This window comes from Loxodonta africana, chromosome 2, assembly GCF_030014295.1.
Source record: "Loxodonta africana isolate mLoxAfr1 chromosome 2, mLoxAfr1.hap2, whole genome shotgun sequence".
Lineage (NCBI taxonomy): Eukaryota > Metazoa > Chordata > Mammalia > Proboscidea > Elephantidae > Loxodonta > Loxodonta africana.
The window spans coordinates 93,375,526-93,392,151 of NC_087343.1; the positions used below are offsets into that span (position 1 = coordinate 93,375,526).

Sequence of the window (16,626 nt, forward strand, 5' to 3'; positions counted from 1 at the left end):
TGAAGGATTACCTATTTGGAATGGACTTTTAACCTCCGCATTATTTCTCTCTACTCCGGTAGCACTAACCACTCTTATAGCACTTACCACACTATTTCTTGCCTTCTTGGCTAGACTGATCTCCATGGAAGTCAGAGACTCATGTCTTAATCATTTCTGAATCCCTTGTCCCTACTTGGCACAGCATAGTAGGCATTTAGTAAATGAATAAATATCGAATTTGTGATGTCACCAAAAACTCCTTTAATAAAAAGCATTTAAAACCATAGAGACTGAACATCAGGAAATTCACTTGTGTGACTAATTATAGTGTCATCTTTTTAGACGGTAATCATTTGATCATGTTTTTCTATCAAAGTATTTATGCGTTGCCAGTTGAGTCGATTACAGAAAGGGCATGCCACAGATGAATGGTTTCTGCTCAGCTCCCACATACCGTTAAAAGGTATTGAACCAGGATCCTTGCGTGTCCGAGCACGATATTCTATGGAAAAAATCATGCCAGAAGAAGAGTACAGTGAATTTAAAGAGGTATTAAATTATTTACCAGTCTGTTTTTGATGGCATTATTAACAGAAACATTGAACATTTAATAAAAGATTCATTAAGTTAAATACAATAATTTCATAGCTGAGTGGCAAATGGACAGTCAGAGAAGGCTAAAAAGCAAGGCTCTTATAGTAGTATGATGTTGGCCCTAAGACTAGAAATAAGACTACAAACACATTCTGTATTTAATAATGTATTCAATAGAACATTATTTCTAAATATAAGAACATATTCAAGATATATTTCTTGTTAGTATCACTGAGAATGCTTAATGCTCTACTTTAAACGGCCTTTTTTGATGTCATTTTTAGCTTATACTGCAAAAGGAACTTCATGTAGTATATGCTTTATCACATGTATGTGGACAAGACCGAACACTACTGGCTAGCATCCTACTGAGGATTTTTCTTCATGAAAAGCTTGAATCATTGTTGCTGTGTACACTAAATGACAGAGAAATAAGCATGGAAGGTACAGTATGAGCGTTAGTATGATGCTTTTAAAAATTGGGTTAGATTTTATATATAAAGTATATATGGACTTTATCTTTGAATATCTTGTTAAATCATTTGCAAAATAAGTTATTCTCTTTTTCCTTCATAAAAAATGGCAGCCAGGATGCTAGCTTTGACTTTTACACTGGCTAATAGTGGAGGCTAGTATTTCTAATAGAGATTTCTATCATGGCAAATTAATGTTAAAAAGAAACCAGGTCAGTGGCTATAATGATTGATTAGCAAGAATAATTTGATATACTTACCATGCTCTCTTGTTTTTTACTTATTCACTGCACAGTAGTTGGGTGTCATCTGTATTTTATTTGTAGCTTCTATAGATTGGTAGCTCCCGGGCCCCATAGATGGACACGCAGTGTTTTGTGCCTCACAAATACGTCAGAATAACCTGTTTTCCCCCTCCTCTTGGCTCATTCACCACTCTGGCTCATTAACAATGCTTGCTTCTACGTTTCCCAAGTAAACTATAAAGTCTAGACCTATTTCCTTATAATCATAGAATATGTATAAATATATGGATTTATCAAGGAATGGATTAAGTGGTGGTAAAACTGAGATTGTCTTTTTTTCTGTAATGTCCATGTTTTAGTAAAATTTTATTAAAAGTTATTAATAGTCATGTTTCAGGTTAACAAATTAACTTAAACTAGGGTTTTATGTTATATTACTTGAGGAATTAATGCAAATTTTTACAAGCATGGGATCAGTGGGCAGCAAAGCTAGGATCTGGTTGGTCCTGGTTTTGTTACTAACTGGCTTATGATCTTAGATAAGTCACTTAACCATTCTGAGCCTTTGGTTTTGTTTGTTTTCATGTGAACATGGGGGGGTATAAATCCTTTTTCTCCTGTTTAAGATCTAGTGAGGTAATGGATATGAAGGTTTTTTGTGGAGTTAAATCTGTAGAAATATAGGATGTCATTAAAATCAATATTTGTGTCACAGAAAGCATTTAAATAGCTGTAATTGTATAGGAGTTGAGGAAAAGTGAATTCATTTCATCTCAATTTGGTTCATGTTAGTACAATCCTTTACAATTAAAACTTTAATGTAAACATTTATGTAGATGAAGCTACTACCCTATTTCGAGCCACAACACTTGCAAGCACCTTGATGGAGCAGTATATGAAAGCCACTGCTACACAGTTTGTTCATCATGCTTTGAAAGACTCTATTTTAAAAATAATGGAAAGCAAGCAGTCTTGTGAGGTAAGAATTTAATGTCTTAAGTATTTCAGCAGAGAGCATATTTTAATAGGTAATTATATTTCAAGGAAAATATTAGCTTTGTAAAATTACTCATCAGAGCAATTGTATCTTCCATAATTCATTTATGGAAAACAGATTTTTAAAAAGGATGTATGTTATTCTAGGATTAAAAACAAGTTGCAGCAAAAACTCATAAAAGTACTTTATCATTTCCCCTACTGTACTAACGATAAGTATATATGCTGCTTTCCAAAAGTGGGACTAACATAAATTGAAGGTTTTGCTAGAGACTTTTATCGTATAACCTGGTAAAGTTCTGTGTAGCACTTCATAACATCTAGGTTTGTCTTGAAAGTTTTTTGGGGGGAGTCACCAAGATGACCCCCAAAAGAAGGCAAACAAAAGCATCCTGTTAGCTTTAATTAAGGCTTCAGTATAAATTCAAAATAAACCATTAAGATAAAGAGTGGAATCTCACTTATATGACTATCCTCTAATTTTATTTTGAAGGTAAAGCAAGTAGAGAAGGAAGATATTAAATATACTTTTTAGATGTGATACAAAAAAATGAGGAATTGCTTTTGATAATGTACTTTGGCAGCTGTCAAATGTTAATGTCTGCACTAAATTGTTAATTTTTACTAGTAAAAGGAATAAATTAGAAGTTCAGTGTTGGAAGCCTGGAGTAATGCCATAGTTGGCTTAACCATGAAGGATGATACAGAAATGCAACAAGTTTGATAGGGGTCTCTCCAATTTAGATAAATCTGTTCTATTGATTAAAAAACCCATTGTGGTTGAGTTGATTCTGACTCATAGCGACCCTAGAGCAGAATAGAACTGCCCCATAGGGTTTCCAAGGAGTGCCTGATGGATTTGAACTGCCGACCTTTTGGTTAGCAGCCGAATTCTTAACCACTATGCCACCAGGGTTTCCGTTCCATTGATACTAGCTCACGATTTTTCAGGGGTTACTGGAAAAGTTTTTAAGAAAGGTTCATGATTCTGTCTAAAGCATTTGGTATTAAATAAATCTCTCATTTGTATTCCAATCAGTTATTTTCTGAAATAAATAGAATTAAGCTTGTTTCATAGTAATGGTATGGCAGTCTCTCTTCCTATTTAAATACTCCTTGTGTATTTGTGAAAAAGTGGCCACTAAAGCTGGTTTTTGTCTTCTCATTGAGAATACTCTATTTAAATATATTAAATATTTATATTATGTTAAATATTTTATTTAAAATGAATAAAGTCTAGTTCAATTTTGTGTGCTTGTAAAAATCTGTTGCAAAGTGCATTAACTGAATAGAAGGGAAGGTTAGGATTAGTCCCAAAGGAACTGAAAATTGTTGTATGCTCACTCCTTGCTCTTAAATTGGATAATAGGGAATGAATGGTTATAAACCCATTAGAAAGGAGTTCCATAGAGCAAACTATTTAAAAATTCCTGTTTAAAAAAAAAGATTAAAAGATGGAAAGATAGTAGTGAAAACTACAATTGCATGGTTACCTTTATTCATTTGTATTTGTCATTGCCTAGATGGATTTATGTTGATTTATTCCTTCTCTTAGTTAAGTCCATCAAAGTTAGAAAAAAATGAAGATGTGAACACTAATTTAGCACACCTATTGAACATACTTTCAGAGCTTGTGGAGAAAATATTCATGGCTTCAGAAATACTTCCACCGTAAGTGGTGAAATTTTAATTTGACAAGAGATTGTATATCTGCATTTTGAAAAGTTTTTATTTCTAAAACATGTGGAAAGCTTTTCCATTGTCCTGATGTTATTAGACTCTTAAAAATTAATGGTTTTTAATCTTTACATGATGAATTGTGTTTAAGGAAAAGTGAATTGAAACCAGATGAAATGATCTCCATTAAAATAAAACAAACCATGTTTTTATACAAGCCAGTATGTCTGATTTATGTAGTAACTTGGGGAGTGAATAGAGGCTTATAGTCTCAGATTTGAGGGGAATTGTAAAAGACATGTCCATCCATTTACTGTATGCTTGCATATCTTCAAATCATGAAGAAATTTCTTGTCAATTTTTACTAATAAATAAATTTTACTAATTAGTTATCATATATAACTGATAATCACTCAGTATCTGCTTAAAGGCTTCCAGTGTTAGCGAACTCATTTTTTCAGGTAGAGGTTAACTTTTACCTTAAGCCAAAATCTATCTCCCCGAAACTTGGACTCCTTAGTCCCTGTTTCAAATACTTGTTTCATATTTTTCATTCATAAAGAAGTAGTCTAGAAATGACAAAATTTCTTCCAGAGTAAATGTTAAGATGCTGGCTAAATAAATTGATGATAAAAATATTTAAGTTTTCCTTATCCCTTGCTAAATATGACTCTCATTACTTTGCGCACATTACTTTTTTTGGGGAAAAGGCCATTGCGTTAAAATGTGGTATATTTGGGAAAGTTGATAGTTAACTGGCTTCACTCATTTTAACTCTTGGCTGCAATGAGATTAATATTTTCACTTGCTTTCTGTATTGAGATGATTGTGTTGTTTTGGCAGGACACTGAGATATATTTATGGGTGTTTACAAAAATCTGTTCAGCACAAGTGGCCTACAAATACCACCATGAGAACCAGAGTTGTTAGGTAAGGCTAGTCAACTCATTTGTGATGTTACTGTATATAGCACAAACTAATAGTTGAGTGGTTAATTTTGAAAATTAGAAGAAGAATAGTACAAAGTATACAATTCAAGGCCCTTTTCTTTGACTTTTATGTCAGTGTCTTGTTGAATGTTGAGTTCAAGTGATTCTATAACTTTTATAAGTTACTATGAGATACTTAGCTATCTTTTGTTTTTTAAAAACCGAATGTTCATTTATTATCAGTTAACTATTTGAGAGTGGAACAATTTAGATTGGTTTGTAATATAGCCTGCAACTCCATGCTGATTTTCAGAAGCTCTAGTTCTCTAGTTTTGAAGCCAGATCCCATGTCTCACTCTGCGCATTGTATGTAATAAGAAAGAACTGGTTTGGCGGGTCATGAAATTCTGGCGCTTATATAAAGGGACTTCACTATTATTATTCTGACTTATTTTTCCAATGAGGAAGTAGATCTGGAGAGGTTGAAGTGCTTGCCTAAGGCTATACAGAAAGTTAGTGAGGAGGGCAGAACTAAAGGCAAAGCTTGTAAACCAACCTGTTATCCTTAACACTGTTGCAGGCTTTCCTTGATACAGACCCCAACCCATTCAAGGCAATTGGAAGTTTAATGGAAAAGTATTGACGAATACAGCAGTTTCAGAATAATTCATTATGTCCCATAAAAAATTAGGCAACCACCAAAAAAGATGCTAGTATGATACAATTAATTTTGAAAATGTATGTTAATGTTGCCCACAGTCTAAATTTTATAAAGGGGCTTCTCTTTTTGTAGGTAAAGTCTATTTTTGGTCAGTTATAAATATATAAGAGTTGTGGACTCTGTATTTCTTGATTTTAGCAGTGATTGGGAGGAAGAGAAAATTACAAGCATACAAGCAAGTTATTAACACTTTAGCGCAGTTGTGTGTGTGATATAAACAAAAACTTTTGTATAAACTATAAGTTTCTAACAAGTACAATTGTTAAGCAAACAGCAAGAAATCCTACTATGTGGATTGGTTGATGGACATGGTGTTTTAAAGGGGTATTTATGCTCGTAGTGATGAACTCTGTCCCTAGTAAACTTTTTAATATGTGTAAGTAATTGTGTTCCTCTCAAATTTAATATCACCTCTAAAAACTCACAGAAAGTAGGTTGGCACACTGAACATCTTTATCATTCATATTGTCAGGCCGTGTTTCATGTTCAAAGACCTACTTAAGTATCAAAATGTTTTCCAGCAAAATGTATGCAAGCTTCATAAATTAAAAGAAATTCAAATTTAAGGACTTAATAATTGTTATATAATTATTATAAATGCTGTCTGAGAAATAACATTCACTTTCTAAGAGTCCAAGAATTAGCAAACTGTCATAGGTTCAAAGATAAATGCTTAGAAAATGAATTATTCACACAGAGAACAGAGACCCTACCAATTATTTTAATAACTAGAAGGAATTTTATAAACTATTTTGGGAATAATGATTGTCTTTACAAGGGGTAAGAGTCAACTATTACCTAATTTCTAAAAGGAAATTAGAGAAAAATTACACGATGACATACTCTTTACCATTGACTAAAGGAGGCAGAGTAAGATTATCTAAGCTTGCATTTTTATATTACTACATTGTTCCCAAAGTAAAATCATATTTCACAGTTGTTGCTATGCTGTGTGCTTTTATATGAATTCTTACATGTTATTACTATTTTGTGATTTGGTAACAATTTTTTCATTTTAGAAAGCCTGCCTTTTTCTTTATTACTTTAAAAACTTTTCAGCATTTTATAGTATACATTTTCATTTATCAAAAAACGATGTTTTTCCTACTGTAATGGATTCTTATTTTCATGTGACACGTCAACAAAATATATATAACCAACTTGATTTACAGCAGACTTTACCGGCTCTTCTTTAAATAAATAAGAGAGAATGGAAGTTTTGGACCATTACAGGACTATGTAGCTATAAAAAGGTTTACTAGTTCTCATGTAGTATTTCAGAAAATTTCAGAGTTCCTAAGGACACTGCTTCCTCAGAGTGAGTATAAAATGTACTTCTAACCAGTTGCCATCAAGTTGATTCCAACTCATGGCAACTTCATGTGTGTCAGAGTAGAACTGCGCTACATAGGCTTTCCAACGATGTGATGGGGTGGGGGCGAGTAGATTGCCAGGCCTTTCTTCTGAAGCACCTCTTGGGTACTCGAACCACCAGCCTTTTATAGTTTGCAGCCAAGCATATTAACTCTTTGCACAACCCAAGGACTCCATTAGTCTGGAACAAATAATGGTCAAGACAGTAAATGCTATAGATTTAACATCTTCCCAGAGTAAATCTAAAATTCTAAATTTGGGAAAAGTGAATAATACTTTAAAGAAACATTTATATATGTTCTTAAAATAAGATACTTTGGCTTATGACTTTTTTTTTTTTTTTAAGCTGTCTGTACGTGGGTTTCCTTGTAGTTCAAAGTAAAATTTTTGGTTCTTATACTTCAAAAATTTTATGTGTGTGTGTGTGTGTATATATATATATATATAAATATAACATATATGCAGTAATTTTCTAAAGAAAAAAATTTCCCTCCCATTCAGTGGTTTTGTTTTTCTTCGACTTATCTGTCCTGCTATCCTGAATCCACGGATGTTTAATATCATCTCAGGTAATCAGCTTTTGATGAATTTTGAAATTAAAAAAGAATAAAGTTTCATACTGCTTAGTAAGAATACTTGGATTTTCCTATTAAATCTGATTTTTTAGTTATTGATTTCTAAGGTGGTTATAAAGCATTCCAAAGCACGCTTCTCTTTTCTTCTTCTTTTTCTTTCTTTAGCTTTTCTTTCCATCTAATATCTGAAGCCTGAAATGGCATGAGACACATCCACTTTTTTTCCACCCTTACCTGTGTCTCCAACTCTCATTATGATGACTTTTTCCAGTCTGCAACTTGGTTTTCCAAGTTGGGAAGAGCTTTCTGTGCACAATACCCCATGTTAGACACTTTGTCAGTACAATTGCAAGTTGGGGCTTAAGATCAAATTAAAATTCTATCTGTCATTGCCGTAGTGCTCTAGGAGTATTTATGAAGAAAGCGGCCCTGGTTTTCCCCACTAGAGATTTGTTACCAGTTTTATAATGTGGATTGGCAATTTTAAACTCTAATAAACCAGAATTGGTTTTGCTTATTATCTATATGTCTATTATGGAATGACTTCCAGGCTTTGAGAAGAGTGAAATTTGTGATGTGGAATGTGATAAAGATCCATTACTTAACAGAAGGAACCTGAACCATTTTTATCTTAATAATTTGAAGCTCAAAGTTGGAAAATAATAACTTATAGCTGTCAGCATCTCTCTAATGGACTTCTACCAGTACTAAAATGGCTGAATCTCTTAGGAATAAGGGTTTGAACTCCTTTTGGATAGATTTATCTAAATGTTGGCCTCTGGACCAATAGGCAACACTATTTATAGTTGCTGGTTAAAATACAGAATATATGATCTAAAGTCAGGCAGTCAAGTAGACTATGTGGGTTTTTACTGTTAAATAAGAACCTTAAGTTTCAGGGCTTAAATTTAATAGCCACAGACACTTACCATTTATATCCCAGTATAGTATATACATTCTCTAGGAAAATGCCTCCTGACTGACCTGTTGTTAAAGTTCATGTTTTTTTCCCTCAAAATAAAGCAGAAGTTCCAGACTTTACCTTTACTCTTGAGCTTTAGAGTGAATTACTTGTAGTCATTGAAGGTTGTAAGCAGGGAATTGCTCTGATTACAAATTGCTAACCTGAGGGGGTTAAAATTAGCTTTGTGAATTGTCCTGAAGGGAGTGTGGAGCGATAGTCTTTTTAGTGATAAAGATAAAGCTTTGAAATAATCTGAAATATTATCAACCAGTTGGGGATTGCTGAGTTTTATAGTACCTTTTTGACAAAACTAGAAGCGTTGGTAAGTGTATTCATTTTTTCTTTTTTAACTGAAGCTCTGTTGACTTATCTAGGTCAGATATTTTAAAAAAAACACAAGTTCTGAATGGAAAAATGTTAGTATTTTAACAGAAAAGAAACATTAAAGTGTTACATTTATAATGGTTTACCTGGAAAGTACCTTTAGAATTGGTGTCATTAACTGTGCCCATTTTTCTTTTAGATTCCCCATCACCTATTGCTGCAAGAACACTGATATTAGTGGCTAAGTCCGTGCAGAATTTAGCAAATCTTGTGGAGTTCGGAGCTAAGGTAAAGAAACATATTGATAATTAAATATGTAATTTAGGAATGAAACTTTAACATCATAAAATCATAAAATGCAGCTTATGTGAATTATCAGCAGTGGGAATTTCATAAAGAGAATTTATATTTTAAAAATGTTTAGATTTTACACTTTAATAATGAAATTTCAAAAACCAGCCTTTAACCACTATAGAAAACTGTTATTTTTTCAAGATCCAATACACTCTAGTTCTCCCAAACTTAAATACAAAAATCAGGATATTTTTAAATGTACCCAAATTCATTTTATTATTTCACAATAAACATTCATTGTAAATATAAACATGCAGATGAGTTATTAAAAAAAAAAAAAACCCACACATGATCCCACTTATCTGGGTATAATGACTGTTAACACTCTTGTAGGGATTATACTGTTACCTGCTTTTGTCATTTAATATTGAAAAACTTTTTATATTTGGAAATATATTAAAAATTAAAAAAGTACTTTATAATGTCATCATTTGGATATACTATAATTAGGTTAACTACTCCTTTACTGGGGAACCCTGGTGGCATAGCTGTTAAGTGCTATGGCAGCTAACCAAAAGGTCAGCAGTTCAAATCCCCCAGGTGCTCCTTGGAAACTCTGTGGGGCAGTTCTGCTCTGTCCTGTAGGGTTGCTATGAGTTGGAATCGACGGCCATGGGTTAGTGGGTCAATTTTTTATTGAATGTTTAGATGGCTTTTAACTTGCCTGTAGTGTAAATACTGCTATAATAAGTATTCTTAGATAGACTTCCTTTCAAGTGTGTCCAGTTATTTCCTTAAACTAACTTTTAGTCGATATTCAACCATTTCAAGAGGTGGCATATGATCAGGAACCGATGGTACTGAAGGAAGAAGTGCAAGCTGCTCTGAAGGCATTGGCAAAAAACAAGGCTCCAGGTATTGATGGAGTATCAGTTGAGATGTTTCAACAAACAGATGCAGCGCTGGAGGTGCTCACTCATCCATGCCAAGAAATATGGAAGACAGCTTTCTGGCCAACTGACTGGAAGAGAACCATATTTATGCATATTCCCAAGAAAGATGATCCAACCAAATGTGGAAATTAGAGAACAATATCATTAATATCCCACACAAGCAAAATTTTGCTAAAGATCACTCAAAAATGGCTGCAGCAGTATATCAACAGGGAACTGCCAGAAATTCAGGCTGGCTTCAGAAGAGGACCTGGAATCAGGGATATCATTGCTGATGTCAGATGGACCCTGGCTGAAGGCAGAGAATACCAGAAGGATGTTTACCTGTGTTTTATTGACTATGCAAAGGCATTGGACTGTGTGGATCATAACAAACTATGGATAACACTGCGAAGAATGGGAATTCCAGAACACTTCATTGTGCTCATGAGGAACCTTTACATAGATCAAGAGGCAGTTGGGACAGAACAAGGGGATACCGGTTGGTTTAAAGTCAGGAAAGGTGTACATCAGGGTTGTGTTCTTTCACCATACCTATTTAATCTGTATGCTGAGCAAATAATCCGAGAAGCTGGACTATATGAAGAAAAACAGGGCATCAGGATTGGAGGAAGACTTACTAACAACCTGCGTTATACAGATGACACAACCTTGCTTGCTGAAAGTGAAAAGGACTTGAAGCACTTACTAATGAAGATCAAAGACCACAGCCTTCAGTATGGATTGCACCTCAACATAAAACAAAAATCCTCACAACTGGACCAATGAGCAACATCATGATAAACGGAGACAAGACTGAAGTTGTCAAGGATTTCATTTTACTTGGATCCACGATCAACAGCCATGGAAGCAGCAGTCAGGAAATCAAAAGACGCATTGCATTGGGCAAATCTGCTGCAAAGGACCTTTTCAAAGTGTTGAAGAGCAAAGATGTTGCCCTGAAGACTAAGGTGCGCCTGACCCAAGCCATGGTATTTTCATTTGCATCATATGCATGTGAAAGCTGGACAATGAATAAGGAAGACCAAAGAAGAGTTGACACCTTTGAATTGTGGTGTTGGTGAAGAATATTGAATATACCACGGACTGCCAAAAGAACGAACAAATCTGTCTTGGAGAAAGTGCGGCCAGAATGCTCCTTAGAGGCAAGGATGGCGAGACTGTGTCTTACATACTTTGGACATGTTGTTAGGAGGGATCAGTCCCTGGAGAAGGACATCATGCTTGGCAGAGTACAGGGTCAACGGAAAAGAGGAAGACCCTCAATGAGGTGGATTGACACAGTGGCTGCAACAATGAGCTCAAGCATAACAACGATTGTAAGGATGGCGCAGGACTGGGCAGTGTTTCGTTCTGTTGTGCATAGGGTCGCTATGAGTCGGAGCCAACTCGACGGCACCTAACAACAACAACTTTGGAGTAGAATTACAAATTAAAGAATTATATACATTTTTTAGGCTTTCGCTCTACTGTAGGATGCCCACCTACAGCCTTACAAAACTCAGTGATATTATTCTTTTTGTGTTTCGTTATTTTATTACTCTTAGAGACTGAGTATTTCTTTTGAATTGCCTATTGACGTCCTTATCTCAGTGGGTTTCTTACTGATTTTAAGAGAGTTTGTGTTGATATTAATAACTCTCCTTTTTATAACATAGCAGATTTTAGTATGATGAGCAGTTTACATGTGTGATTGAACTTTCTAAGTTATCTGAATCCTGAGGCAGGTTATCAATAATGTGTGTCCTATTGCAGCCTCTATCACACTGTGTTTTATCTTGCCTGCTAGACTCACACCCATGGTATGGACCCATGTTTGTTGTGGTACCTGGCAAATAATAATTTTTCAGTAATTATTTTTTAAAAATAATTTTCATTGTGCTGTAAGTGAAAGTTTACAAATCAAGTCAGTCTCTCACGTATAAACTTATATACACCTTACTACATACTCCCACTTACTCTCCCCCTAATGAGTCAGCCCGCTCCCTCCTTCCAAGTAATTATTTTGTAATGAATTTTAAAATAATTTGCTAATTGTTCTGGTTTGCTCCAGAACTACTCATTCTCTCATGAAAAATCCCCCAGTTCTCAGTGTAGCTGTTTACTTCTATTAGAAGGAAAATACTATTGCCATATAATTAGGTAAGTTCTTGTGGACATGTATTGGCTACTGATGGACATAATTAGATTTATAAGAATTCTTGCCACATGCATGCTTTTTGTTATAGATCAGACAATAATGTTTGGTTTTTTGATGCATATAATAAGCTTCTTATTCCTCTTTTTTAGGAACCCTATATGGAAGGAGTAAATCCATTCATCAAAAATAACAAACATCGTATGATCATGTTTTTGGATGAACTTGGGGTATGTATATATCTTTCAAGTTCTTTGATACCTATTATTTAGTGTAGCTGAGCGTTAACCAATTTAAGCAACAACCTTTATAGATTTTTTTATCCAGTACTGGGTGGGGAGGGGATCAAGAAACCACATATTTTTGTCTACCTTTCTAAACAAATTATTATTTCATTTGATTATTTACCAGTATTTATGCTTGGATTACACCAAGCATACACTGTTGTGCTTTTGGATGACTTGGGTGATTTTTTTTTTGTTTGTTTGTTTCTTTGTCTTGGCCTTTTCTTACCCTTGGAATTTAGTCCCGTCTAACTGCTGTGACATTCTGTTGCCTCTAGCTACTTTGCTGCTGTTTTGTGGGTTTTGAAACCAATTAGCCCTGGTGGCGAAATGGTTAATAACCACTTAGCTGCTAACTCAGAGGTCGGCAGTTCAAACCCACCAGTGTTTCTGCAGGAGAAAAGACCTGGGATCTGTTCCTGTAAAGATTATAGCCTACAAAACCCTATAGTGCAGCTCTCCTTTGTCATCTGAGTTGGAATCAACACTGGCATGACTCTGAAATAAACAGACTGGAAAATGAGTGTTCCTGTGCCTTTTTAGAAAGAAAATACATTTTTTTGGTGTTATATACTTAGACTTCATTCATGATTACCTAAGACCCACTTGGGCCTTTATAAATAATAAATTGTGATTTCAAAATTTGAAGTAGGGGATATTTTTATAATTTCTAAAACCCTGGGTTTCTAAATAAAATTATCTCAATTGGTTATAGATTTTCAGATGTTGAATCAATAATTTAAAACTAAATGATTACTAAGTATGTTAATAATTCAGTTCATATTTATAGAAATCAGAAAAGTAACACATTTGTGAATTGGGCCAGGTGTTTGATATTAAGGAATGTTAGAGTAGGTGGTCTACATTCTGCCTTAATGCATTCACATTCACTTAAAGACGTAACAACCATCACGCTACTGTGGCAGTTAAGCAAGGTGCCTGTGGGCCACTAGTTAGCAGCCAAGGTTATAAAAATTAGAGTATAAGAAATTATTTAAGGCATATAGTTCCCCAATTATAATGAAATTGAGAGATGGTGGGGCAAGTGCTACACGTCCATCTTGTTTCTATGTGTGAACTCCTGGAGAGTTTTGAAAATCTGAGTATTTTTAATTACCAAAAGATATAGTTGGAAATAAAAATATATATAGTTCGTCAGTAATTGAAAAAGGCATTTTTACTATAATAATCTTTAAGGAGATATCTAGGAGTCTCTGGGTGGCGCAGTTAAGTCCTTGACTACTAGCTGAAAGGTTGGGAGGTTCAAATCCACCCAGAGGCGCTTTGGAAGACAGGCCTTGTGATCTGCTTATGAAAGGTCACACCTTGAAAACCCTATGAACCAGTTCTACCCTGCACACACGGGATCGCCATGAGTCAGAATTGACTGCATGGCAACTAACGATAGTTTTATATTAAGCTGTATTTCTAGGGTTCTAGGATTTTGAAATCATGCACAGGGATCCACTTACTTTCCATAATTACAAAAGTGCCTGCAGTCAGCTTTTTTCTACACTCTCCCAGTTACGCCATACAATCTAGCATTTCTAACTACGTAGAGTCCTAATACTTGTTAGGAGTACAGTCCTAATACTCTTCCACTCTCCTTATACTGTTTTCTGCCTCTGTATAAATCGAATTCATCTTTCAAGACTTACCTTAAACTTTCTCTCCTTCAGGAAGCCCTAAGCCTGAATTAAATACCTTTCACTCTGCTTCCTAAGTATCCTCTGTTTATCCTTAATAATTAACAATGTTGCAATGATTAGTTTACTCCTGTGTCCTTTCCACTAGATTGTAAATTTTCTGAAAGTATTGTAGTGTCTGTTATCTCTATAACCCCTCAGCCATTGACTGAATATCTGGATCAGTCAATGAATTAATAAGAATGAATTGCATTCTTCTTAATTGTATTTTTCTATACCACAGCCCTGGTACTACAATGGCTTTTAAGTGCTTGGCTGCTAACCTAAAGGTCAGAAGTTCAAACCCACCAGTGGCTTCTCAGGAGAAAAGACCTGGCAATCTGTTCCCATAAAGACTGCAGCCTAGGAAACTCTATGGGGGCAGTTTTAATCTGTCATATAGGGTTGCTGTGAGTTGAAATTGCCTCAACAGCACACAACAACAATGTACCATAGAAAATGGAGTATTTTCCGTATTTTAGGAATGTATATCAAGTATTATCAACATTCTGAAGAGGAATGTATTTAAAAAAAAAAAAAAAAAGGCAACGTTAAATTTTACTCCAAGGTTCAAAATAACACTGGAATTTAGTGCTAATAATAAAGCTCTGTAAATTTACCACAGTGATTATGTTGCTGTATAAACCTGAAGGCACTGTAATTAACATCGACTGTTTCTTCACAAGTGTTTTGGGCAGAGTTCACAGATAATTACAAACCTGACACACTGGCATCACACCTTCATAATGCAGTTCCTACTTATATGCTTACTGTCTGGAAAAACGTCAGTAGCTTAATAATGAAATTAAGTCTGCAAAAGAAGAATTTTGATCCACATTAACCATTAATGCCTATACTGTTTATCTGGCTTTTACAGATATAAAGGTAATTCTTAGGAAATACAATTCTTTAGAAAAACAGTAATATTGCACCATATTCTGCCATGCTGTGGAAGGAAATGGAACCTGGTTTGCATGTGAATAATAAGATCACAAAAGCTATATTTTATCAGAATTAGCACTGAATGTTACATTTTGATAAGAATCCTTAGAATTTTGAGAGAGCTTATTTGTATTATGTGCTAAAAATTCTATTATAACCAATTAGAATCTTTTCAAGGGACAAAGAGATTTGTATTTCTAAGTGCAGTTTTATGATTCCCTTAAAGAATGTACCTGAACTTCCGGACACTACAGATCATTCTAGAACTGACCTGTCCCGTGATTTAGCAGCGTTGCATGAGATTTGTGTGGCCCATTCAGATGAACTGAGAACACTCAGTAATGAGCGTGGTGCACAGCAGGTAGGTTTTCACCAGTCTTTGTCAACAGTATTTGATTAGTGTTTAACCAAAATGTCAGCATAAGACTCTCAGAGGTAATAAAAAGATGAATCCTGGTCATTATTTTTATTAAATTTTTGAACGTCTGAATCAATCCAAAAACGTCTTGGCAGACAGGAATAATAGGCCCAGGCTAAGGTGATGTATTTTTGATACTATGAAATGTCAGGTCTTGTTCTTGAATTTAATGTTAACTCTACCAGAAAACAGTGGTGTTCAAAATAATTTAGTGGCATATGTGGGAAAAAGACATGTGAGCTAATTATAAAGCAAATAGTGATGTGGCTTTTCTCTTTCTCTCTCTCACACACACAGTGCATGGCCATAGTGATTGGGAAGTTTGATAAAAATATATATTCCAAGCCCTACACCCACAGATTCTGGAGTGCAGCCTTGGAATCTACATTTCTAACAAGCTCCTCTAGGGATTCAGATGCAAGTGAATCATGGCCCACGCATTGAGAAACCCTGACTACATTAGTAGACTTTTGCTATCTAGAACAAGGGATACAGACTGGAATATATTCAAAGAAGAGGGACCAGGATTTGAAGGGACTTAAAACCAGGTCAGTTAAGATATTAGAGATATTTAACTTGAAGATACTACCTTGGAGAAGAGAACAAAATGAATTGTTTTGAATGGCCTCAGTTCTTGAAAGTGAAACACATTTTTAAAACTGTGAAATAGGTTGCAAACCAGTGACCACCAAGAGTTTGTTACATGGGGACAGTTTTATAAATGGAAGCATACATCTTCGTAGAACTTTTCCACAGCCTTAGGAGATAAGGGTACTGTCACTACACTGGCTATTTGGTCAGGAATCCTGTAGAAGAGATTAAGGCACTGAGTGTGATGATTCAAAGTTTTCTTTACTCTGAGAGTCTAGAATCCTCAATTTTACCAAGTTTAGACAATAATGCAGCTCATTAGAATTCCAGTCACTTTTAGAAACATAGACTATGTCATGGGCCTTCTGTGCCCATGGCGTATATGGAGATAGATGTCTCCTTATTTCGCTGGAGTCTGATTTCATTATATGACTTGTCTTGGATATTAAATTAGAAATAAAAATAAAT

The 16,626-nt window shown here is 34.8% G+C and overlaps 2 protein-coding genes across 5 annotated transcripts in view; one reads left to right on the forward strand and one right to left on the reverse strand.

The window, feature by feature from the left end:
* The window catches only part of RASA1 (RAS p21 protein activator 1), a 127,787-nt gene that overhangs the window by 104,602 nt on the left and 6,559 nt on the right, over positions 1-16,626 (forward strand). For 2 of the 4 annotated variants that reach the window (XR_010318863.1, XR_010318865.1), the window contains exons 16-25: positions 359-531; positions 861-1,020; positions 2,131-2,273; positions 3,846-3,961; positions 4,811-4,897; positions 7,493-7,560; positions 9,054-9,142; positions 12,391-12,468; positions 15,376-15,510; positions 15,865-16,115. Coding sequence is in view for 1 of the 4 variants with exons in the window: in XM_064273867.1 (XP_064129937.1) it covers positions 359-531; positions 861-1,020; positions 2,131-2,273; positions 3,846-3,961; positions 4,811-4,897; positions 7,493-7,560; positions 9,054-9,142; positions 12,391-12,468; positions 15,376-15,510 (1,049 nt within the window). In the remaining 3 variants the exon portion in view is untranslated. The remainder of the gene's footprint in view (positions 1-358; positions 532-860; positions 1,021-2,130; positions 2,274-3,845; positions 3,962-4,810; positions 4,898-7,492; positions 7,561-9,053; positions 9,143-12,390; positions 12,469-15,375; positions 15,511-15,864; positions 16,116-16,626) is intronic. The other 2 variants (XR_010318864.1, XM_064273867.1) reach the window with 2 other exon arrangements.
* Positions 274-16,626, reverse strand: part of CCNH (cyclin H) — a 43,670-nt gene continuing 27,317 nt past the window's right edge. Inside the window, exon 10 of the mRNA XM_064273874.1 lies at positions 274-10,169. The gene's annotated coding sequence lies outside the window, so the exon portion shown is untranslated. The remainder of the gene's footprint in view (positions 10,170-16,626) is intronic.